Raw genomic sequence first — 24,757 nt, 5'->3', positions numbered from 1 at the left:
TTGTTTGTAATGAATAAACTCATAACTACTTAGCGAATTTTGATGAAATTTGGCACAGAGACAGACAAAACCTTCAGGAGTAATATGTGTTTTTTATATATAATAAGGTATTCGTAATAAATACGTAAAATCACTGATGACCTTATTGTAAACATATTTTAACTATCTGGACGATATCGATGCAATTGATAATTCCATTTCGTATTTTCATTCAGAACTATAGACCCGATTACCATACAATTATGGACATCGCTTCATAAAATATGAATGGCCAATTATACCCATTGAGATGAGAAATTAAGTCTATTAATGCAGGAGTGCTAACAATATAAAAGTTCGCGACGAATTGACCACCTCTTTTTTTAATTCGTTTAATAATAACTTAGCAGAAGCAAGAGTTGCGAATTTTGTGCAGAAAAATAACGGGAAAATGGTCCCGGTGCTCCAATGCGTTGTGTTTAAGAATATAAACGAGAGAACGGGTGAGAGGGCGGCCTCACTACTCCGTCACGCTACGCTGCGTCGCTCTGTCGTTTCATATAGGCTTATCATTTGACAGTTGTACCAGACAATTCTCCGTTGATCCGTTGAGGCAACGCACGCAACGGAGCAATAAAACCTCGATGTCAAAGCAGTTTCGATGTCGCGTAATTTTGTCATCATTTGAAACTTTCATACGTGTGGTTTAGTTTTGTAACCTGTAAAATAATATTTAAATTGTATGTAGATTACATAGTATATCGTATAAAAAATCTATTAATATTGTTATATATTAGCTACAACAAATTATTTTATCAATAACAATCTCCTGTTTGTAATGGATGATTAATTTCCCCATGTTGTGTTGACATTCTATAATACATCTGCAAATTGATGTAAAATTCGAAGCCTGCGTTTTCATGACACCTGATGTCTATTAATTACTCTGCATTAGAATACAGTCGATAACAAAAGTTTTTTGTCGTCAATTTAAACTTTGACAATAGATAATGAATTAAAATTTTGCTTCTGTTTGGAAAATAACAATTCAAGGGTGAGTTGCACCAATTACTTTGACGTTGAGTTTAAACTTCGCAATTTTCTGCGCAAGTTGAAGTCAACATCAAAGTTGACGGTGCAACCCACCTTAGAAATAAGGAAAAAATGGTACTAAAGTTTTGAAGATGATAGCATATCTAATTAAGCATTTGGAGTCAAGAAATGCGAAATCAGAAGGCATCGCACGTTTAGAATAGAATTGAGTTTAATTGATTAATAGTGGCTATAAACTAGAGAGAGACTAGCAAGTCTCTCTCCATAGCCTAGAGAAGAATCTCCCTTGATTGACATTTACAATTTGGACGGGAGAAGTACACCTACTTCTCCCGCCTAGATCGTGCACATTTTTAGTTCTTATCCTACGCGAGACATAATATTTTTCTTTCATTACCAGACGAATAAGTACGCTTGATATTATCATAGCACTTCTGTCACCGACATTACCCTTCGCGTGTACGATTGAGATGTTAATCTGCAAAATGTGTAATTAGTCAGCGACTGTACCGCGGCGTTTGACGCCCGTGATGGATGAAATGCAGCTACGATACAGTATACTGTGCTAACATGTACCATAAAGCATAAAAGGGCAAGTAAAATAAAATCTTGTAAAGTATAATTATTTAATGCGTACATTTTATGATGGGGAAAAAAAACTTACAAGTATGTACATTCAACAGCACATCAACCTACCCAAATTCATTGCAAACTCACCGCTATTACCACGCGATAGAGGTTCATGCAGGGTAACTTGATCTGCTGTTGAATGTACACGTATCGCAATTGACGCAAATCAATCTATCAGTTGGGTATAGGCTGGCATATTATGCTTGATACAGCTGCCTTCACATCAGACATCTGTAAATTATTTATTTTCAATGTAATGACAGAGACAACAACACTTTGGTTCTTAATAATACCTAACCTATATTTATTGACGAGTAACAATGCAAATTGATATTTTTCTGAATTCTGTTTATTTTAATTTGGATAGATTATCTTCTTCATAGTTGTATTCCTCATGGCTGTGAGGGTCGTGGTCATTACGTGGAATTAAACACACATAACAACTTTCTTGGCATTAGTAATGGAGTGGTTTGCCATTGCCTTCTCCATTTCACACACAAGTTAATAATCAACCAGTGTGCAGATTCCCTCACGATGTTTTCCTTCACCGGAAGCAAGTGGTGGTCGATGAAAACTACTATACATGAGTCAGATTGGTATACAAACTCATGTGGCACGCGTAGGATACGAACCTGGAACCTTTCGATCCACAGGCGGGCGTCTTAACCATTGCATCACCACCGCATCACTGTGAGTGTGTGTGACAAACAATAATTCAATTGAAATAATGTTGATGAATTCGCATCATACGTGTTATTGAAGTTGGAAGCTACACACAATTTGTCACCATGTATTGGCATGGCATTATAATGGATGACTTGTCTACGCCGTAAATTATTAACAACATGATTCCATTTGGTAATCCTTTTGTTCATGTTTGCATTGTTTATAGAAAACTATAAACCCTAGCATACCTTCTCTTTCGATCATATAAAAAGAGACGTGACAAGACACGAGACATAGTGCTGATATCTTTCGTCTCACTTTCGATCACTTTGTATGAGATCAGCTGGATTGGGACGATAAGTTAAGAATGAGAATCTTCATTTTACACTCCTTCATCGTTATGAAATGGGTGCCCTTTGATTGTTTCTAATTTTTCACTTCGTCAAACCTTATTGGCTTAAACATACAACGCACAATTATTATCTAGTTTAATAGATTTTTCTGCACTTTTACAATTTAGCCTGATAATCGTTAGCTACAATTTTAGACTCTCTATTGTAATACATCCTAAAATCGTTTGGAATGTATTTCATTAGACTTAACAGTAACCTAGTTCAATAGTATTTGAGACAATATTCTCATATGAAATGTTTGTATGTAATAATAATTTCGAAATGTATATACAACATGTTAAAAACTCAAGTCCGCCAGCAGAGGTGCAGGGGCGGTAGCCCCCCGCAATAAAAAAAAACATATATATATATAACAAACGTAGCTGTGTCGGTTAGGTTAGGTTAGTATTGTGAACACACCAAACTATGCCAACAAAAGTTAAGATGGTTAGGTTTGGATACGTGTCCAAAAAGTTAGGTTAGGTCGGGAAGAGCAGATACTTACTGCATGTAAGTAAAGATTACTGCACAATTAAAGATTAGGCGTTATACTTTTGTACTTAATTGATTAGTGAGAAACATAATTACACCATTAGTAATATGAATATAATAATAGAAGTAATAAATTATTTGGATTATTGAGTAATTTTTTTTTTCATTTATTTTAGCACATAACAGTCATTATACAGGATATTAACATTCAACAAACAAATTTTAAGTACAGACAAAGACATTAAGAGAAAAACAGTGCCGAATCTTATTTAAGTTATACACAGTATAAGTACGTTAACACAGAGTAGTGTTGACAAACATTACCAATTTATATAAACTAAGAATAAAAGGCGAGACATATAATCAAAGAGTATAAATATTGTATCGCTAACAATTTTTTATGGAGAAAGTTTTTAGTGGTTGCTAAAGAATTCGAAAATAGATCTAACTCGGAGAAATCACCATTGTATTTTACTGAACATCTGTGGAAAGAAATATTTCTGGTATAATTCTTGTGAAGAGGAGGCGGCACTAATATATTTAGATGACGAGAAGAACTAAGACTAATTTGGGAAGTAAATGAAGTGCGGCAAAATGTTAGGGGAATCAAAAAAGGCTATACTAAATAAGAATAATAAAAATGTACGTAAAAATTTTAAGCAAAAAGTTTGTGTACCAACCTGAATTAGTAATACAAACAATTAGGGGAACCAATAAGACCCTTCTGAAATGCTAGTAGTTTTTAGCTTTGCTAAATATTATTTAATTAAGAATATGACGTGAAGATTTACCTTGATTTTTGACAGTGATGCCAGAAAAAATCAAGCAGAAATTGTCTCTTTTTCATCTGAGCATTTTCTCGATTCCGTTTACCGCCACAGGGCTTCGTAGTCCAGATTCCGCTTTCATACCTTTTCTTCTACAATTTACCTTCCTAATCGAGCAAAAATTAACACATCTTTAAAATAAAATCCCTACAAATTTTCTAACTACAACGTTTATTTCACTGCAAAAGTTCAAGTCGAGCATTTTATTAGCGCGTTTTAAAAAAGTTCCAACTTCGGATACTAAAAATCAACACAAAAGACCGTTACTATATTTTAATCTAAAGTTACTACTGCTTTTAGTTAAGTGGCCTAGTTTACTGTCATTGTTGGTGAAGTGAGAAGTTAGTAGTTTTAATTTTACTACTATGCATATTTTTTATATATTTTATCGAATATTACTTTGCAGTTGATCGCTACGTCGACCTTTACTGCTTAACTAACTGAAATATGGCGACAGTCGCAAGGACCGTACAGCCGAAAAAGTAACAGCGCAAAGGGCTCTCAGGCGGAAACGGAAATAGGGTTAAAATCAGGGGAGCTGGTCGTAAAATCAGTCAACTGCTGGACAAAAACATCCCTAACTTTTAGCCAAAAGTATTATAGCCATTTTACTATGAGCCCACTACAGAAATGTTATTAAATATTAACATGAACAGAACCTCATTGTTTCCTTCTGCCGGCTTCGTCTGTGGAACAAATAACTGAGAGGACCTTATACTGGCCATTTCTCATGGCGACGCCTTGGACACCCTCAGTGTCCCTCAGTACAGACGGGTACAAAATCAATTTTCTTTATATTAAATAAATTTTATCCATATTATAAACAGAAAAGATTTGTATTTTCCATGTTTTTTATTGTCATATATATTGTCAACAATGTTTCAAAACGACCAAATGACCTTACAACTGCAAATTTGTGAAATCCTTTTCGGATTTATTTAAAAAATATTTTTTTTAATATTTCTTTTTTTTTAAGGCGTCATTAAATTTATTTATTAAAAATACAAATAATAATTGTATTTTTATTTGTAATTCATAAACTCATAAACTACTGAGTCGATTTTATTAGCGCAAAACCAAACCTGATGTAACTTGAAATAAATATTGTTTCGATTTTAATGAAATTTGGCACAGAGATAGACGAAACCCTCAGGTGTAAGACAGGCTTTATTAAGGTTTTACCCGAGAAAAGCCGGGGCGGGCAGCTAGTTTAAGTATAATGATACTAAAACTATGTCAATATTATCTATATTTTGCTTCAGGAAGGGAGCGAAGAATAAAACGTGGTATAGAATGCGCCATCTGCTTTGTTCATCTGGTTGATTGTAAATCTCAATCAAGGGAAAAACTGGAGATTCTTCACATAGGCGCTAGGCTACCAAATTATCGCTGTTGAATCGCTACCACCATTAATCAAACCTTACAATCTGTAAGTTAAAAATCTAATTAAATAATCTAAACATACTGGGAACGGACTGGAACGGGGTCAAACTGCCTAACTGGCTTTTTGCCGATTCGTTACTAACTGGACTGGCTAACTAATATGAACCGGCGTGGTATCACCGCGTAATTTGCTCAGGATTATACGGGAAAGTTAACTTGTAAATTGGGAGAAGTTTGTTTTTGATTCCGGGAGAGAGTTTATGTATTTTGCAGTAGTCTTTCTCAAGTATGTGTTGCAGTCATGTCTTGACAAAAGATTATTGAAAAATTATCTAATGAAAAGTCATGTACTTTTTGGTATATTAAATACATAATTTATCAAGCCATTAAAGAATTTTCATTTTATATATGCGGATATAATTCACATATCTTTAACCCACCAATAACATTATTAAAGTCATTTTTAACTAGTTTTTTTTTGTTGGAATCTATTCTATAATAAATTTAAATATCTTTTTGCACATATGTATATATGTATGCTTAGATCATTTATTAATTAATGTTGTCTTCATAAAAAAAAATATTTTCCGAAGTGATAGTTAAAGAAATTTTCTAATTAGGTAAGATGACACGATTACATATATTTTTTAGCCTTGAGTAAAGTTCTACTGTTGGAAAAAGGTCTTTCAATCCTTCTTCCACAAATCTCTATAAAGTTCAGTTCATATGAATATTTTTTATGAAATGTTTAATCAATATTTTTATACATTTTCACCGCAACTGTACCACAACATGGCTTCATTCTAGTCACGTCTGTGGAAACATTGCAATTTTTATAACATAACTGGCTCAATAAACGGAAAAATAGTGCAGGTACAATATACAAGGGTGAGTTAGTGTGAAGGGCACGTGTAATTGAATGGATGAGTTTGAAATATATCTTTACAAATTTCAAAAGAAAGTCCACTGCCCCATCTGTTTGTCTGTTCGCGATAAACTACTGTATATAAGTAATTCCTAAAGACGTTTTAAGTGAAAAATTTATTGTTTTTACCCGAGCGAAGCCGGGATGGGCCGCTTATAATATGTAATTATTTCCCAAATAGCTTGTACCTAACATATTATAGAGGTTGAACAGGCGTACAATAGACAAATAAGCGTGGCCACATATTTATTGGTCGAAAATTTGCCATATTCAATTCAATTCGAAATATTTACAGCCATATTTACTTGGACATTTTAATAAACTGTGAACACTAGGCACAGTTATTTGCGAAACAAGAAATGGAACGGATCATAATTTGATAACGCGTGCCAGTTCTCTATTACACGTAGATCATCATCATTTAAGAATGTCGTTCTTGTCGGTGAAGTTCCTTCCATCTCTTTCTATCCTCAGCCATTTTTTGACCTCTCTGTACGACATCAATCTTGCTGTCTCCTTTATTTGCTCCATATAAGCCCTTCTTGGCTTTCTTTTTCCTCTTTTCGCTTCTATTTTGCTGTGTATTTACGTGTATAATCTATTGGTGAAAACCGCACGAAAATCCGTGCAGTAGTTTTCGAGTTTATCGCGAACAGACAGACATGCAGACAGACAAACGCGATAGAGGACTTTGTTTTATAAATATAAATATATTAGGACAAATCACACAGATTGAGTTAGCCCCAAATTAAGTTCGAGACTTGTGTTATGGGATACTAACTCAACGATACTATATTTTATAACATATACATATATAGATAAACATCTAAGACCCGGGCCAATCAGAAAAAGATCATTTTCCATCATGACCCGACCGGGGATCGAACCCGGGACCTCTTGGTTCAGTGGCAAGAACTATACCACTGCGCCACCGAGGTCGTTGAGTATAAATGTAAAATCTCCAAATATAATAAATAAGGATTAAGCGTCAATACTCTCTATTAAGCGCAAATAATCAGTAGGTCTTTTGAAGGGCGTATACAGACCAAATTAAAGAATACAATAACATTAAATAATTTTCATTTACAGCCCGGGTACAACTGTTGCTTAAATAAGAACTTATAAGCTGATTTAAGTGCTTGTTAAACTGCGTCTCCTAGTTGTCTCCTTATACTGAAATGTGGTGGGTTGCCTGGCTTCCTGCCAAGCGTCTAGCGTTTACTTGCCGAGAGTTATTGCCTCAAAACTTATTAATTCTTTCGAAAATATAACATGTTCGAGAATTATGCGATATCGAAGTAATAAAACGAATATAGACTTGCGGGTAGGACTCGCGCGTAAGGGTTACGTGGACGATTCTATAAAAATGTCAAAAAAATCATGTTTGTCACATAAGAGCCTCTTAAATATTTATTTAATTCTGTTTTCTAATATGTGTTGTTATGGGAGCAATAGAAACACATCATTTACGAAAATTTCAACTGTCTAACTGTCACGATTCGTGAGATAGGTACAGCCTGGAGACAGACGGACAGATGGACAGAAAGTGAAGTTGTAATAGGATCCCGTTTGACCCTATGAGGCATAGTCGTATTCCTCATGGCTGAGGGTCGTGGTTATTGCGTGGAATGAAACACATACAACAACTTTCTTGGCATTATTAATGGAGTGGTTTGCCGTTGCGTTCTCCATTTCACACACAAGTTAATAAGATCAACCAGTGTGCAGGTTTCCTCATGATGGTTGATGAAATGTACTATACATGAGTCAGATTAGTATACAAACTCATGTGGCACGAGTACGATTCGAACCTGGGACCTTTCGATCCACAGGCGAGCATCTCAACCATTACATTGACCACCGCTTCTATTACGAAACACTAAAAAATATTTTAAATTATTTATCGTAGTACATATCAACGGAACTAAAACCCAGTTGCGTGAGTTGGTTTCCATTGAAATAAGAGTAGAGACGAAGATCGGTAAAATCGAGCCACATCTTCAGGTCTGTTCATGTTTAGTTTATCTTTTAAATCAAAATGTTGACTCACTTTTCGAGTCGTATTGAACTAACTACATAACAAAATACCTATACATATAAGAAAGTAGGTATTTACCTCGGAAAAAATGTGTTAAAAAGAATTTTTTTCTTGGAAATTTCTAAGTACGAAAATACGTGTCGTGAAGGTGTCTACTATGAAGATTTTGGTGGTCACCGTTTTCGGTTTAGTGGACTGTGACTACATTGTGTAACTAGGTATAATGCTTGGCAATAAATTAATTTGTCTAGTGTAGAATAATTTGGTTAGAGGATATTTTAGTTTTTGCTAATAAACAAATTGGTAGAAATGCACACTAGCGCCACCATGTACCACATTTATTAATAACTTTTCATTATAATTTTAGTCGGAACATGTGGGAATAATTTAATATATCTATTATTTCCAATAATACCTGTAATTTTTAACTTTTTCACATATAGCACTAGTAATTTGTAGATGAAAAAGAAAATCTATACAATTCAAAATCTGACGTGAAAAAGATGCCAGTCTAATTTCTGAACAGATACATTAACCTCGATTAGTTTTTAACCCCCGACGCAAAAAGAGGGGTTAATTTCTGAACAGATACATTAACCTCGATTAGTTTTTAACCCCCGACGCAAAAAGAGTGGTCTTATTAAATTGACCGCTAAGTGTGTCTGTCTATCTGTGTATATTTGTCACTGTAGCTCATCAACGGGTGAACCGATTTGGTTGCGTTTTATATTTATTTGATAGCTATTTTTTATGCGGTGGTTCTTAGATATGTTTGATCAAAATCGGTGCAGCCGTATGTAGCGGGAGCTAGGTGATTATGCTCGACCGCCACAAAGGGAAGATCTTCCCGCCAGGCTAGGTGTTGCGCCTGGGGAACCGCACGCGACAGACGGTGTTATGTCGGAGGTTGTATTTATGCTTCCAATCGAAAACGTACTGTCTGCGCGGTCTAGGCTTGTTAGCTTCTGGTAGTGAGTCGACCGTAGTGCCATCTGTCCGTAGAGTCGTGGATCAGTTATGTGGCATGTCATTCGTTGCGTTTGGTCGGCTTTTACATCTGCGGCGTTGTGCATGTGGCGTGGTAGATGTCGCCACACGTTCAAAAGTTGAAGCGAAATAGATATTGAATATCGGGGATTTTTTAATTTGTCTAACAAATATACTTGTAACCGTTGTAGGTACCATCGAGAGAAGCGTGGAACAGCCAATCAGTATAGATAGGACGGTGTACCTATATATTAACAGATAACAGCTGGAAGCTAGCCAGGTGTGTATGTAGCTAGCAATGTCCTATCTTTTATAATTTATCAACGCCAGATGCTGGGATTCAACGGACTTCGATAAAGAAAGATTTCGGCCTTCGTTAAAGGAAGATTTAATATGTTTTTACACGGTTATGTGTTGTCAAACGATTTTAGGTGACTTGAATGAAATCTGACACCGATGTTAGCAATAACACACACGATTGAAGAAAAACTTATATGTTTCTATTTCGTGTAGGTACTTTTTAGCATTATTGATTGAGATAATAGTGAAAACTATAAAGGTGCAATATCAACCGGTCGCCTGCCTGACATGGACCCTCCTTGGGAATGCGTACGTTCCCACACTACACACGTTCACAATACGAGATGGCCATGATACGATTTCTGTCATAATAACTATAATATATTTAGTTATTTAGCACTCAGATAAAATTCAATGAACAAAGTAAATTCTATTAAAAATAATTTTATTGAAACAACATTTTCAAAATTGAACAATGTCATAATTAAAACTCTTTTATTAGAATGTTCTCGTGACATCAAATCAAAACATAAAAATCCAGTCTAGACATAATCTTCAGTCTAGACTTTGACAACTGGAATGCTTGGCACGCGCGCAACTTTCCATTTATATTTATTTATTTTACATTACTTACTTCGTAAGAACAAAAACGTCTTTTCCATCTGGTTGCACTGTAGATACATTGATTTATTCTTACATCTCTCATATTCATTAAATAGGTCCTTCTTACCCCCAAATGGGGCTTGTAGGTAACCAATTAGCGCTCTATGGTAATAATGTAGCTAGGGCGGTAAGTAATTAAAAAAAAAACTTCACTTTTTCACAAAGTTCGCGTACATCTAACCATCATACTGGCAACAGACATCATGCATTCAGCCCAATGACCAAAGAGGTCGCTTCGCTATACAGCCTTGTCTTCGTATGAGTAGGTATAATAGTCATCAATTTTAAATATCGAACGGAGCACCTCAATTTATATATTATTAGAAAGAAAAAAAAAACATTGTAAGAAACAATAATGGTAAGCCGATCTGGCATGATAGGGACCAACACTGTTCAAATGAGTTTCTTTCGGCATTTCTTCTCAGCAGTGGTCGTTCCGCCAGTAGTTTGTAGCTTGTGAGAAATAACTATAAATATAAAGATTGACGAGAAAAAGTGCCTGTGAAGGTCTAATTTCTGAATAAATGATTTGAATTTGAATTCAATTTCTTCTTGAAAAAAAAAGTGCTTTACTTGATTCTTTAATGAAAAAAGGTGGGAATTGAAAACTTTACTTCCAATGTTGTTTGTTTTTGGGATTTTTTTACGTGCTAATTAGGAAAAAACAATTCTTGTGATGCCGTTGTTTTTTCTACTTACCTCACAATTGAGATGTAAAGCAGAGCAGTCAGCTCGGGTGTAAGCATCAATTGCACCCTCGAACTATAGGCGCCCTCCCTAAATATCTCGAGCTGCAATTGATTCCTTACAGTCCTTGGCTACTAATCTACTATTATTTATAAAAACAGCGTTTGTCCGCATCTAAGTTGAATATAAAACATTGACGTTGACACAGCATAATGACAGTTTATAAAAGGTGGAATTCTCCGAACAAAAGAATTTAAAAGGGCAACATTTCATTATTACTTCATAATAAGTTTGTTTTTACATCTGATTGCCAATTATGGAGTTCAAGCGCCCATTCGAAAGTTTAGATGATTTGCCAAATCACTTTCTTTAACTTCTAATTAGATTTTTTTGGAACACTTTTTAAGGCCCCGTACCCAATCGCTTTTGCTAGCAATGTTTAGATTTAGATTAGGTGTCTGTGGCGCGTGGCTTACGTTATCGAATATCCATATTCTGCCGTGAATGTCGCACATGGCAACTAAGGATATATAGCTCATAGGTAACAACATCATTTCTGAAGAGCATTGACGTTAGATCGTAATCCTAACTAATATTATAAATGTTTAATTTTATTTGTTATCTCTTCACGCTCTATCTACTCAACCAATCTTCTTGAAATTTATTTTAAATTTAGTTTGAAGTATGAAGAAGGATACAGGATACCTTTCATCCCTGAAAAATAACTGTTCCTGTGGGAAATATACGAGGGCGACGCCGCAGGTAAAAGCTAGTAGTTTCTAAGGTCAGACTTGAATTTTCAAAAAGAAAAAAAATAGATTTTTGTATATCTGTAACCTTTTTACTTTTTACTATACAGAAATTCATTGAACTAAGTTTTATTTTTAATTGAAAACAGATTTACTATAAACTTTGTTTTATTCATTCTCTTTGGCTGTTTTGTTTACGTGTTGTCTGTGTATTTAAAAAAAATAAATTAACTTTTTCTTAGAGAATTGTATCTATTAGTTCACGGATTTTGTACGCTTGTATGGGGTTCATGCGCCGCAATATTGTCGGTTAAAGGTTTTAACGGCTTAATTTATTAAAATGTGTGATATTACCTGGCTGAAACAAAGTGAAAAGCATTTGGGTGATAATCACTTAGCACTAATATGTGTAAAGTTCTATTTTTTGCATCAATTTTACGTGTGATAAACGCATACTAAAATAATTTTTAAAGTGGCAAATAATCACCAGACGAATTAAACACCAAATTGCACTACAAAAAAAAAATTCAAATCGATTCACGTAGCTATTTTAATATAACTATGGATGATAAAAAATCGAATTGAAATGAGGACACTCAAAAGTGCACTTTTGACGAAGCATGTTGCAGATTTCTTCATGTAAAAATTTTCACGAAACTTCTTGCGGATTTTACTGTTGTATATTAAGACGAAGCATGTAGCAACTAATTATGTAATCTTATTTTATATATTAGATTTGTTTTACAATTGTATGTACCTAATCATTATAAAAAAATAAAGTCGGGTGTAAATGTAAATAGGAATGAACCGTTAGAACTGATAAACTGTTCGAACTGGCTTGACAAACTTCAAAAGACTTCATAAATTAGTTGTGTAATGACGTAAAACAACTCTGTCTATATCTCATACAAAACGAGCCGCTTTGCATTCATAAGGCAATAACAAAAAGTTGAATTACGTAGCTGAAATATATTGTACGGTGGAGCTGGCTAGGGTTGAATGTGGTGTCCATAATTTATGGCTGATTTAGGAATTACAATGTTCTTCTATTTTTTTTCTTCTAAAACTAAACATATTTATCTAAAGGTACTTTTTCATTTCTCATGGAGTTGGCTTATTTCGTCAGTAAATACACGTACTTAGCGTAAATGGTTAAGATGACGCTAGACTAAATTATTCACAGAAGTGTTTCAAGTAAAAAGTCTATCGTTTTTTAAATAATCATAAACGCATCAAAGACATTTCCATATCATCAAACAACGACCATAAATGTGCAAATATAAATTCAATAGCTACAAAATTTATTGCACTCTCATCTTCAAGTTGTGGCGCCGTGAAGCCTAAAGCTTGTAAAACAACCTCTACTCTATCTACTCAAGCTGATTTAATTTGCTACAGTAATTTCAAAGCAGACAGACCACTTCTGTGTACATAATGTAACTTTGTTATTTACATCTCACTATCGAGTCGCAGTGACACGCAGCTAACCAATCACAGTGCACCATTCTGTCGCAACGACAACCACACCGCAATGTGATTGGTTCGCTTCGTCTCACTTCGAATCGATTCGATGATGAGAAATGAAATGCAAACCCGCACTTCGCCCAGATCTTCAACTATGGCCATACAGTTGAAATCTCGATTACTAATGATCGATGTCTGATGATGACAATTAGGTATAAAAATCCGGAAAAGTACGAACCATGGTTCCAGTAGTGATAGCAAGGATTTGGCGGCTAGCCAAGCAGCTCGCGTCAGCTCAGCATGGATGTTTCATTGCTAATGACCACCTGATCTCAGAAACCGTTGCTAATTAATCTTCTAGGATCAATTTCGTATTTAGGGTTTTAGATGGCTGATTGCAGATGTGATTATTGATTTTTTTTTTCTCGTTTTGGGTTTAGTTGGTTTCGGAATATAAATATCTAAGGACTGTATCATTTCTCATATGTCAAGATTAAAATTAATAGAATGCCGATATGTTTCCTAAAATATGGCAATTTCCGATTCTCTTTGATTTTGGGGAATAAAAAGATATGAGTTTTTTTTACGAAAATGTCATTTTTGACATTTAAAAGATCTTATTGCATTCCATGTGCAACAAAAATATCATGTCCGTACAGTATACCGTTGTTCGTTATTGAGTTCCCACGTCTGGAGCCGTCCCCAGGTACACCATCCGGTCATGCTTATCATAATAATGCATTGCCATCCAAACTTAACGTGTCTACAAATTTTTAGCTCAATCGGTCGAAGCCCAAAAGCTTAATGAGACTGTTATCTTTCCTATTAAGGTTTATAAACACTGCTTGTCTTTCAGATTTCTCTGAAATGTTGAAAACTAAAATAGTTTTAACTCGAGTTTCAACTTAAAATACTTGATAGATAGCTTGCAGGGCGACACTTCACAAAGATAACTTTATTAGCGAATTTCGTGAATTAACTGTGCTGTTTCACAGACTTATAATTACAAGAACACACATTATAATTATTATATGAAGGTGTACCTAGTTTAAGGAAAAAGAAAAGTATGAAAAAAGTTATTTCTACAACAACAAAATGAAGGCTACGAAAACTCTTGATTACTTTTCATCTTAAGACGAACTATAAATAACCGAACAAGTGCGTGTCGGGTTACAGTATAGGGTATATATCGTATATTTGATACGTTGTAGATAATGATAATTTTGACAACCTCGGTGGCGCAGTGGTAAGGTTCTTGCCACTGAACCGAGAGGTCCCGGGTTCGACCCCGGTCGGGTCATAATAGAAAATGATCTTTTTCTGATGGGCCCGGGTCTTGGATGTTTATTTATATATGTATTTATTATATAAATATAGTATCGTTGAGTTAGTATCCCATAACACAAGTCACGAACATACTTTGGGGCTAGCTCAATCTGTGTGATTCGTCTCAATATATTTTATTTATTTATGAGAAATAGGACTAAATATTTTCCATGAAGTTTATAGCTTCTACAAGCATGAGATGACGACTGCACAGCGCTATGAACAAGATTTTCACGCCTGCGCCACACGGCCGTCACTGCATTTCTGCGAGCGTTGAGACAGATCGAACATATTTATGCAGTGGACCCCTGGCGGCGATCGGCGTAAAATAATCGCAATTTGTGATTGGTTATCATCATTTCTTATACGATTCAAATGTTAATTTTGGTAATAAAAAGCCGTGTAAATCTGTCAAAATATAGTCTGATTTCTACTACAGTTCGAGTTTCATATCTGCAGTATACTCTCCAACAAGTTGTTTGAATTTTTAGTACAATTACTCGTAAACTTATAAAGCCAACTCAAGTGTGATAGTTTTCCTTCTAATTTAATTCCCTTATGTAAGAGTTCTCATGGTAGAGAGAGAAGGGAAATTATAATAAATTCTAATAAACTTATTTATCTCAGTGGCATTGTAATATTTTTGTTTGATAAAAATAAAAGAAATTCATAAATAAGATAATATTACACTAGTGAACATAGCACATATTTTGTACGCGAAAAACAACAATTTTTATTTTTTCGTGTACAAATGATGATGGTGGCGTTACTGTGCGAGTGAAAGTGCCTAAGATGTCGACTCTATAGATTTGAACTCAATCCACAGCGGTAGTACTCGGCGTCCCAAATTAAATTCTCATGCAGACCAGTTTCTTACGATTAAACAGACTGACAGTAAATCAGTTACGAATTTTAAAGATTATTTCGATCCCTCCGTTCGTGTTGCTTATTCTTTATTTAGTAATTTTGTAATTGTAATTGCTAAAGTAACTTCACCACTTTTTACAGATTTGTTATTTGTTAGTTGTTTATGTTGTACTGAAAAATTTTAACTACGAAACAAACATTGAAATTAAAAATTTCAACGTTGTTCTATATACAGAATGACAAATATTTTACCTGGTGATTAAAATTGGAAATTTTCAAAAGAATTTCAGTCCCTCCGGGATGAAATTTCCAAAAATCAGGACGTCTCTTAATCACAATCTACCTGCTCAATTTCATCCTCATCAGCTCAGTAGTTTTCGAGATATCGTGTTGAGTGAGTGAGTTTTTTCAGCTTTTATATAATAGAAATTACCGAATTTATCACAAAGCTACAAAATACTGACATAGAGTCATAATTTGTAGCAAATAAATGGCACTTGCTTTGCCTTATTATTTCAAATTCTGTGCTCAGATATTAAATGTAAATCGTGCTATCAGAATACCTAATGAAATTCATATAACCTACGTCATCTTACGTTATGAGTACAAAAACAAAGGCCCTTACGAATTGATATCGGGCTTGGATCAGCAAAAACATGATTTACATAACATTCAGAGTATTTAATAAAGTTTTTTTTTTCTTAAGATGTCTATGATTACTAAGGAATCTGTATTTAATATTGTAGTAAACAAAAAATTCCTAGAAATATTTTTCGACTTATAACAATTTTGTTGACATTTAATAATAATTTTTTACTTCATGTTAGCGTGTAGGTTTTCTGTTTAATTATGAGTTTCTTTCTCCCCGGATTCTTCAACAATAACTGAGCATCAAAGCCCAGGATCCGCTAAGCCAAACTAGTCGTGACAACGAACGAAACGAAGGATTTTATTTTTTGTTCTCCCTATATATTTATTGCTGTATATAATAGTATAAAAAGATATTCGACATTTTATGTGTTTCTTTCACTTCCTATACATTTTTTAATGGAAGTTTTTGTTATCCGTGTAGACTGTAGATACTGACAATATTTTAAAAACTAAGTATGTACTATTTAAATAATTGGCATGTGGATATCAGTTGTTTTCTTTTCAATACTTTTTTGACTAGAATAAATCCCTTTCTAGGATAAGTCCACCGTTGCACGCGTCTTTTTCACTTTGTTCAGTAAAGATATTGCGAACGAACAGGAATTCGAAATATGCAATTCACATCTATAATTATACGCATGTTGTCTGAGGGCCTACTTCTTGAAATTCTATAAAAATATACTTACGATATAATGAACATTTCAAAATGAATTGTGAAAGTTGAAATTAGATTTTGCAAAAGCCAACAATATACGTTGGAAGCTGTTACAATTATCAAAGTGAGACGTACAGTAAAAACATCTAAATTTGCATGGAGTAATAAAAATAACAGTCAAAGTCCTACCCCCATTGCAAAGATCTTCACATAAATCAGTGCCCACAAAGGGATTGTATGCATTGCAAATGAATTCTTATATTTAATTCATGGTAACAGACACAGCCAAATACACAACGCTCGAAATAGCCGAGTGACTCACACAATTTAAAACAACACTGCACATCTTGTGTGTGCTCTAGTTTGGCGATTTTGTAATACTGAAAACCTAATACTGAACACCTAATACTGAACACCTAATCGAGCATTTTCAAATAAGCGATCTGATGATATCGCCAAGACGCCTTTTTGCAAGTTTTTATATAGTTTCATTGTTTGTCTGAAATCAAATTTTGCAAGTTAATTTTCACCTACGTCCGCGTGTCCTATAGAATTGTCTCCAGATCGCCTCATTTTCCATAAAAATGTATTATTATGATAAGCATGACTAAAATGGGCACTCGTTATCAGCTCCTAACGAAGGAACTCCTCAACGGTTTTCTGCGTAGGGTCATCATTTCTTGCCACGCGTTGTATGTAGTATGCAGTTGTCTGATGACAATAAAAGCGACCCACGAAGTTGAAAGAGACATGTACGAGTAGTTTCCTTAAACAGGACATTCGGAATATCCCGCGCGAACATGATAAAAAGATTTTTACGCGCAAGAAAATGATAGTCGTACTAATTATTATAAATGCGAAAGTTTGTGGCGATGTATTTGTGTTTGTTTGTTACTCATTCAAGCGAAACCTAACGGATTGTTACGAAAACTATTATAACATTATTGGTATATAATATTACCCGCAATAAAACATAGGGCACTTTTTATCCCGAAATTCCTACGGGAGCGAAAGTCCCGGGCAAAGCTAGTGTTATAATAAACTGATCAACGCTCAAGCTGTGGCTCCACAAACGGAAGGAAGCGATGCAGTGAAAGATTCCTCCCATCTTCCGCCTTGGAAGTCGTCCAGACTCTCTGAATCAAAACGTAGATATTAGATATTTGTTTAGTTAAACTCTCTGTTTGCTTTGCTGAATGAATTTTGTGATAAGTCTTGTTTTACGTTGTTTTTTATGAGCTTACCAATCTATTGTCTTAGGTACTTCTTGAAAATATCGACGTCTTATTGAACTCCATTAATCTGATTCGCCAAGTCGACATTCTATAGTCATCAGTAGCGGGGTAGACAAAGCCTCGAAACTCCTCTAAAATAAGAAATTTAAAATCTTAAAAACCAAATATCGATAAAATTATACACCTACCACCCAATACAGATTATAATTTATAAATTAGGGTAGTCAATAGATTCTTGTCTTTGTTGAATTTTAAAGGAGGGGTAGATGAGGGGAGGAGTGGGTGGGGAGGGGAGGTGGGGGAGGATTGGGGAGGAGGTAAAAAGTAATGACGGTTATCGAAATCCTCATAAATTCACCCACCAGCAACTATGTATTGAGATAGTGATAGCTCGCCAGCTATAATTTCGAATTATAATATAATAGAATTATAATTCAGCTATAGCCTATAATTTTGCATTAGAATCTCTAACCCACCCCTTGCCCTTGATTTACTTTTGCAATCGGCGCTAGAGGAAGAAGCAATTGGCACAATTTGCGTTTACCTTTAAATACGTAACTTTATAGCTTAATGTGTCTGAGATTTACATATTTTTATTTTTTAAAGCAAAATAATAATTATGATAACTAATATGTATTATATATACATTTTGTAAAACTAGGGTTTATTATATATTTTTACAAATCTTTTCTTATTGGAAACTTAGTCAAAAATACCGTCCCGTGACGCACCTGGTGCAAATGTGCCCATAACGCTGGCGGCATTCCCTCGCTGTATTGCGAGAGAAATTCGTTGCACCAGGTACGACTAGGCGCGGGGGTCAGCACCATTATTTCTAAGGCGCTTTCCTAGCTCCCGCACAAAACCCCTTGCCTCGGCAGACCATACCCCGCTCACCTCCACCGCGAAGGGGACAAACATATTCGCGTTAGAGGAGTATATTTAATATTTATTATACATTTGTTCCAGGGTGGATTTCAGAAACGGGCCACCAGTCCATTGGGCCGTGGCCGGTGACTTCGGCAGCCGAACCCACTTCGTGCTGAACGAGTCTGACCCATCATCGGCTCACCTCGCCGTCACCAAGACCGCGAGGCAGGACGAAGGCGTATACCGATGCAGGATCGATTATGTCGACTCCCCGACTAGGAATTATCAAGTCAATCTGACTGTGATTGGTGAGTCTCTCGAACATAAACATAAACACTTCATAATGAACAATATTTAAGAATTATCTTTATGAATAAAGCATATAATATAACGAGCATTTATTTCCTATTTTAGCTATTTTTCCGGGATAAAAGGTACCCTATATCCTTTTTCACGCTTCAAACTACATGTATGCAAAATTTCAAGAAGATTAGTTTAGTAGATAGAGATTGAAGAGGTAACAAACAACTTACGCACAGTATATAGCTAATGATAACTTTCAAGATTTTATAACGGACATTTGATGGTCTAATTTAAAATATATGTCACATACATTGATCTAATTTATATACATTTTCACATTCATTAATTATATAACAGTTAATATACACTTAATAAATTCGCTGCTTATTTCGAATTAAACTTTTAAATAAGAATCCTTACAAATATATAAAATACGAACATAAAAGTATTTTTAGATGACATAATTATATTTTGCTTTTATCGCATCTTAGGGTGCATAGCACCACACACCCATTCATTAACGTTGACATTAACCTGCGCAACGCCGCCTATAAGACGTACTATGCGTTGTTGTGCGGCAGGTTAAAGTTAACGTCAAAGTTTACCGGTGCAACCAACCATTAAAGTTTCAGCGAACTTTCAAAAGGTGTCGTTACGTACTTACTGCGGGAGAATGAAAAAACTTTATTTAATAAATACTCAACTCGAAATAGTGATGTTGTAGTAGACTCACATGTCAAAGTGAAAACTTTATTCATTTCGGTGTGAAGTAACTTGAACCGTCTTTTATTTCGTCGTAACTACAACTTGAGATAAGTACAAAATAGTCTAAAGAGTCACTTGTTAAAACATGAATTCCTTTAATGGCACTGGAAATCTTAATATAGAAATTTTGATAAATGGATTTTTAGCAAAATGTTTTCGTAAAATGTTAGTAAGCATTCTCAATTTATTTTTTATACTTTTCAACATATCCTTGATAAAAATTCATAGGGAATTTCGATATAAATTTCCAAGTAAATTACTTATATCAAATTCAGTGTCAAAATAATAGCTCTGTTATTCTATTCAATAAAATATTAGAATATTAGAATGAAGCAAACCCATCTCACTGTATATCAAGTGACTGTGTATTCTCAAAAAATACGAACTGAACTACAAGATCCACGGCAAAATTGTCTATCTCTTTTCTTATCTGAACGTTGTTCCTATACTTCCTCAGCCCAACGTCCGCCCACTTTCAAACTATTCACCACTGCGCACCGGATTTTGGTAGCCTTAATAAAATTTTCAGAACATTAGCATGCATCCTTTTTACAATTGATGACCAAGCTAACATTTTTTGGGTTTGCCTCTTCTGCTAGGACCAAACCGGGGCGAAATGGCCAGACAATGTACTTGTACCCCAACTGATTTGTCAGTTACATGTATAACGTCATTAACATGACCAAATTATGTATATTTCCTACCCATCACAACTACTTATTTATGCGAACTTATCTATTATAAATGCGAAAGTTAGTGAGGATGTATGGCTATTTGTTACTCTTTCACGCAAAATCTACTAGACGGCTTGTTATGAAATTGGGTACACCTTGTAGAATATTACCTGGAATAACACATAGGGTAAATTTTATCAAGAAATTCCCACGGGAGCGTAGCCCCGGGTTGCAAATAGATATATTAAATAGAATCATATTTATTCAGTTTATATTATGTCAATGTATAAGCAATTATTACAGGGAATCCACTGGGAAATGGCTATTATAGGTGTATATTCTGTTCGCGAACTAAGTTGGATACTTTTCGTGATCCTGTGGGATAAGAGGAGGATAATATCAGAATCGGACGAAAATATGCCGATATTTAAGGAGACTGTCAAGTGCTTATTAGTTAATGTTAGAATGATTTCAGAATAATATAGAAATGTGAACGTTCTATGAATTACATGCATTAATATCTCATTATTGTTTTTGTTCTTCATCTTTATAGTCGTATTCCTCATGGCTGAGGGTCGTGGTCATTACGTGGAATTAAATACACACAACAACTTGGTATTATTAATGGAGTAGTTTGCCATTTGCCTTCTCCATTTCACACACAAGTTAATAATAATCGACCAGTGTGCAGGTTTCCTCATGATGTTTTCCTTCACCGGAAGCAAGTGGTGGTCTATGAAAACTACTATATATGAGCCAGATTTGTATACAAACTCATGTGGCACGAGTAGGATTCGAACCTGGGACCTTTCGATCCACAGGCGGGTGTCTTAACAATTACACCACCACCGCTTCATAGTTTGTTTGTTTTTGTTTCTATGGTTTTATAAATATAAGCTCTAGATAGATAGATAGATAAACTCTTTATTGCACCATTCACAAAGGAGTACAGTTACAACAAGATATTCAAACATAATGAGTGCAAAGGCGGACTTGTCGCTAATGCAATTTCTTCCAGACAACCTTTGCTTTAGCTCTATGGCAGATGCTGTGGCGGTTCAGTCGATAAGAATTTCCATCTGCGATCGGTCTAGGTTCGAATCGTACTCATGCCACATGAGTTTGTATACCTATCTGACTCATGTTTTCATTGACCACCACCTAACTTATTTCCAGTGAAGTAAAATATCGCAAGGAAACATGCATAAAATATGTAATAAATAACGTTAACTTGACGAAATATATTTATATAGCCCTTCTCCCATTGCAGCGCCCGTCGGGGTCCTTAATTGTTACAATTTAATGTAAACAAAGACCTGTATGATACATTAAGGAAGCGATAAATGATTTGATTTTGATTTGCACACTGGTTTACAGTTTATATTCACTAGTATCTATGTTGTCGTAAAAGTTATGCTAGATGCCTTTAAGTGTTTTGAATAAAATCTGACACCAGCTAACTCAAAAACTCACTCGAAAAGAAGAACTTTATAGTGTACGTAATGAAACCATGAAACTTCGGTAACGGTGGAGATATGTTTAGGCCATATTATGTTTCTTTTATCTATGGTCTAGCCTGTAAAAAAGTTGGGATATATAATCTCCAGGTCTAATTTCGCGGTGAACAACCAGTTAAATAATTTCGTGTCGGTAACCAGCTGGGATATTTTACATTAAAACTATCCAATTTATTTGTATCAAACCTCATCGAAATCTTAAGATTTTGCGTAAAAGAGTAACAAATAATATACGAGATCCATTAATTATAAACCTTCTCCGTATACTCTTGGCAGAGCAGTCGCCGTATTCCTATTGTTCTTAACTTGTCTGGAACACGACCTTGACATTTGCATTGATAAGGTTTTACAAGAGAAGTCGTAATAAATATATTTGTCCCTTTTTACCACTATAAGTTTTTTCCATGTTTCCAGGAGTTTACTGTAAATTTTATAACCAAAAAAAACATTTTTATATAAAGAACATGCATATTTTTCAGTCCCACCCGAAGCACCTCGGATATACGATTCAGATGGCAAAGAGATATTTGGCGCGATGGCCGGGCCCTTCAGGGAAGGACAAGACTTGCTGCTTTCTTGTCAAGCAGCTGGTGGTTAGTATGCCCTGCGGCCCTAAGAACATTAATGACGGATGGTAGTATTACGGGCATCTATAGTGGTCTATTTCCGATGCTTGCTTGCTTGGTTAGTTGTATACTAAATGGATTTAGGAGCGCGCAGTGAGTCTCAGAACAGACAATGACATGCAGACGTATTCCGCTTTAGACATCTGTCTGTATAGTACATACACTATTCCACGAAGCGTACCATGATAATAGATTAGATGGTAGACTGAATGTTATCAGCATACTACTGCGCATAGTTCCTGCCATAGATTGTGACTATACGTAGACTTACACGGTTGTCGTAAAAGGCGACTAAGGGACAAAAAGCAAAAGCTAGATCACGCATAAGATTTTTTTGCTCCATCAGTTAGACAAAATTATTATGCAGTGGCTTGTTACAGCTAAGAGAAATATAAAACTAGTTTCGCCTGAAAGAGATGGCTATACATCTATGCACATGCTTATATTTAAATAAAAACTCCCTAAAAAAAGGCAAAAAAATACAATTTGTGGTTAAAATAAAAGTTTTTCTCCTTCTAGGCAAGCCACCACCAGACGTCTCTTGGTACAGAGGGGACGAACAGCTGACTATCACTAAAGATGGTTCCGTATGCCAACTGCATCTGCAGAGGCTGTCGAGAGAAATGGCCAATGCGAGGCTGCAGTGCAGAGTGGAACCACCGTTACTCCAGCCTGTAGTTAGGGACGTTACTCTTAAGTTATATTGTAAGTATTTTTATTTTCAAGCATACTATAAAAAGGATTTAGTAGTTGACAGGGCGAGGACCACTCCACACTAGGCTGAAGAAGCATATCCTGTGCATCTTCAGCCTCGTAAAACCATCATTCCCAATATTTTAATGTTTACTTTTCAAGCGGACACCGGGCTTTAAATAAACAAATAAAAAATTATAAATATTAGGACAAATCACACAGATTGAGCTAGCTCCAAAGTAAGTTTGAGACTTGTGTTATGAGATACTAATTCAATAATACTATATTTTATAAGAAATACATATATAGATAAACATCCAAGACCCGGGCCAATCAGAAAAAGATCATTTTCCATCATGGCCCGACCGGGGATCACTTCACAATTTACCACTGTGCCACCGAGGTAGTCTTTGAGCCATCCCAGCCAGGAATGTAACCAAAAACACTCAGAAAACATAGAGAGTTTATTATTGTATGTATTCTTATGAATGCATTATTTAAAACAAGCCCAGAATATATTCTTGCTGCCAGCCATAAAAATGATACCGCTCTGGAATGAGATACTTATATAATCTGGTCTGCTATGAGTCTTGGAATGGTCAAATTATTTAGCCTAATTCAGCCAATTAAGTTTAATAACTTTTTGACAAATAATTATAAATTGGCCGTAAAAAAATATCATTTTGTCCATAGTAAAGCCCCAGTTGGTCAGGTTGACCGGCAAGGGGGTCATGAGGGCTGGCCATGACAGGTCCTTTGTTTGCATGACGCGAGGATCAAAACCAGCGCCGAATATAGACTGGTTTATCAACTCGCAGAAGGTTGACTCCACATTGACTGAGGTGAGTATCTTTTTATTTTTTATTCGTATAGTTTATGTACTAATGTTAGATACACAATTCATTCTGAAAATACAATCAAAAAATCATTGCATCTCGTCTCATGTCCGATCCAAAGTTCCCCATTATTAATGTTCGTTGGGGTAGAATCTTTCAGCTACATATTGAAGTTTGTTCATATGTTTAGTTTGAATGACAATGTATTATAATAATATGCATGAACTAAAAAGGCAAAGTTCAAGCTGCCGATGAGAGTATTCCTTAAAAGTTTACTGAGCACGAACATATATTTATTTCTCACGTATGGATGTCAAAAAGATCTCTCTAACGACAATAAAATAAACATTCTTGATCAAATTATATAGATTGAGTTAGATACGATAAGCTCGAGACTTATGGGTGGGATATGAACTAAACGGTACTATATATAATCCTACGTAACACCACAACCGCTTCAATCCAAAACTGAAAATATATAATTTTACTGAACTCTGTGAAGGC

General features: G+C 35.1%; 1 protein-coding gene across 3 annotated transcripts in view; it reads left to right on the top strand.

Moving 5' to 3' along the window:
• The window catches only part of LOC128676851 (nephrin-like), a 104,762-nt gene that overhangs the window by 64,336 nt on the left and 15,669 nt on the right, over positions 1-24,757 (top strand). For all 3 annotated transcript variants that reach the window (XM_053757248.1, XM_053757247.1, XM_053757249.1), the window contains 4 exons: positions 18,939-19,147; positions 22,578-22,691; positions 23,244-23,429; positions 24,111-24,259. In XM_053757248.1, coding sequence (XP_053613223.1) covers positions 18,939-19,147; positions 22,578-22,691; positions 23,244-23,429; positions 24,111-24,259 — 658 coding nt within the window. The remainder of the gene's footprint in view (positions 1-18,938; positions 19,148-22,577; positions 22,692-23,243; positions 23,430-24,110; positions 24,260-24,757) is intronic.

Source organism: Plodia interpunctella, chromosome 17 (assembly GCF_027563975.2).
Source record: "Plodia interpunctella isolate USDA-ARS_2022_Savannah chromosome 17, ilPloInte3.2, whole genome shotgun sequence".
Lineage (NCBI taxonomy): Eukaryota > Metazoa > Arthropoda > Insecta > Lepidoptera > Pyralidae > Plodia > Plodia interpunctella.
The sequence above is the reverse complement of the archived record's forward strand: the minus strand, read 5'-3'. Positions and strand labels throughout refer to the sequence as shown.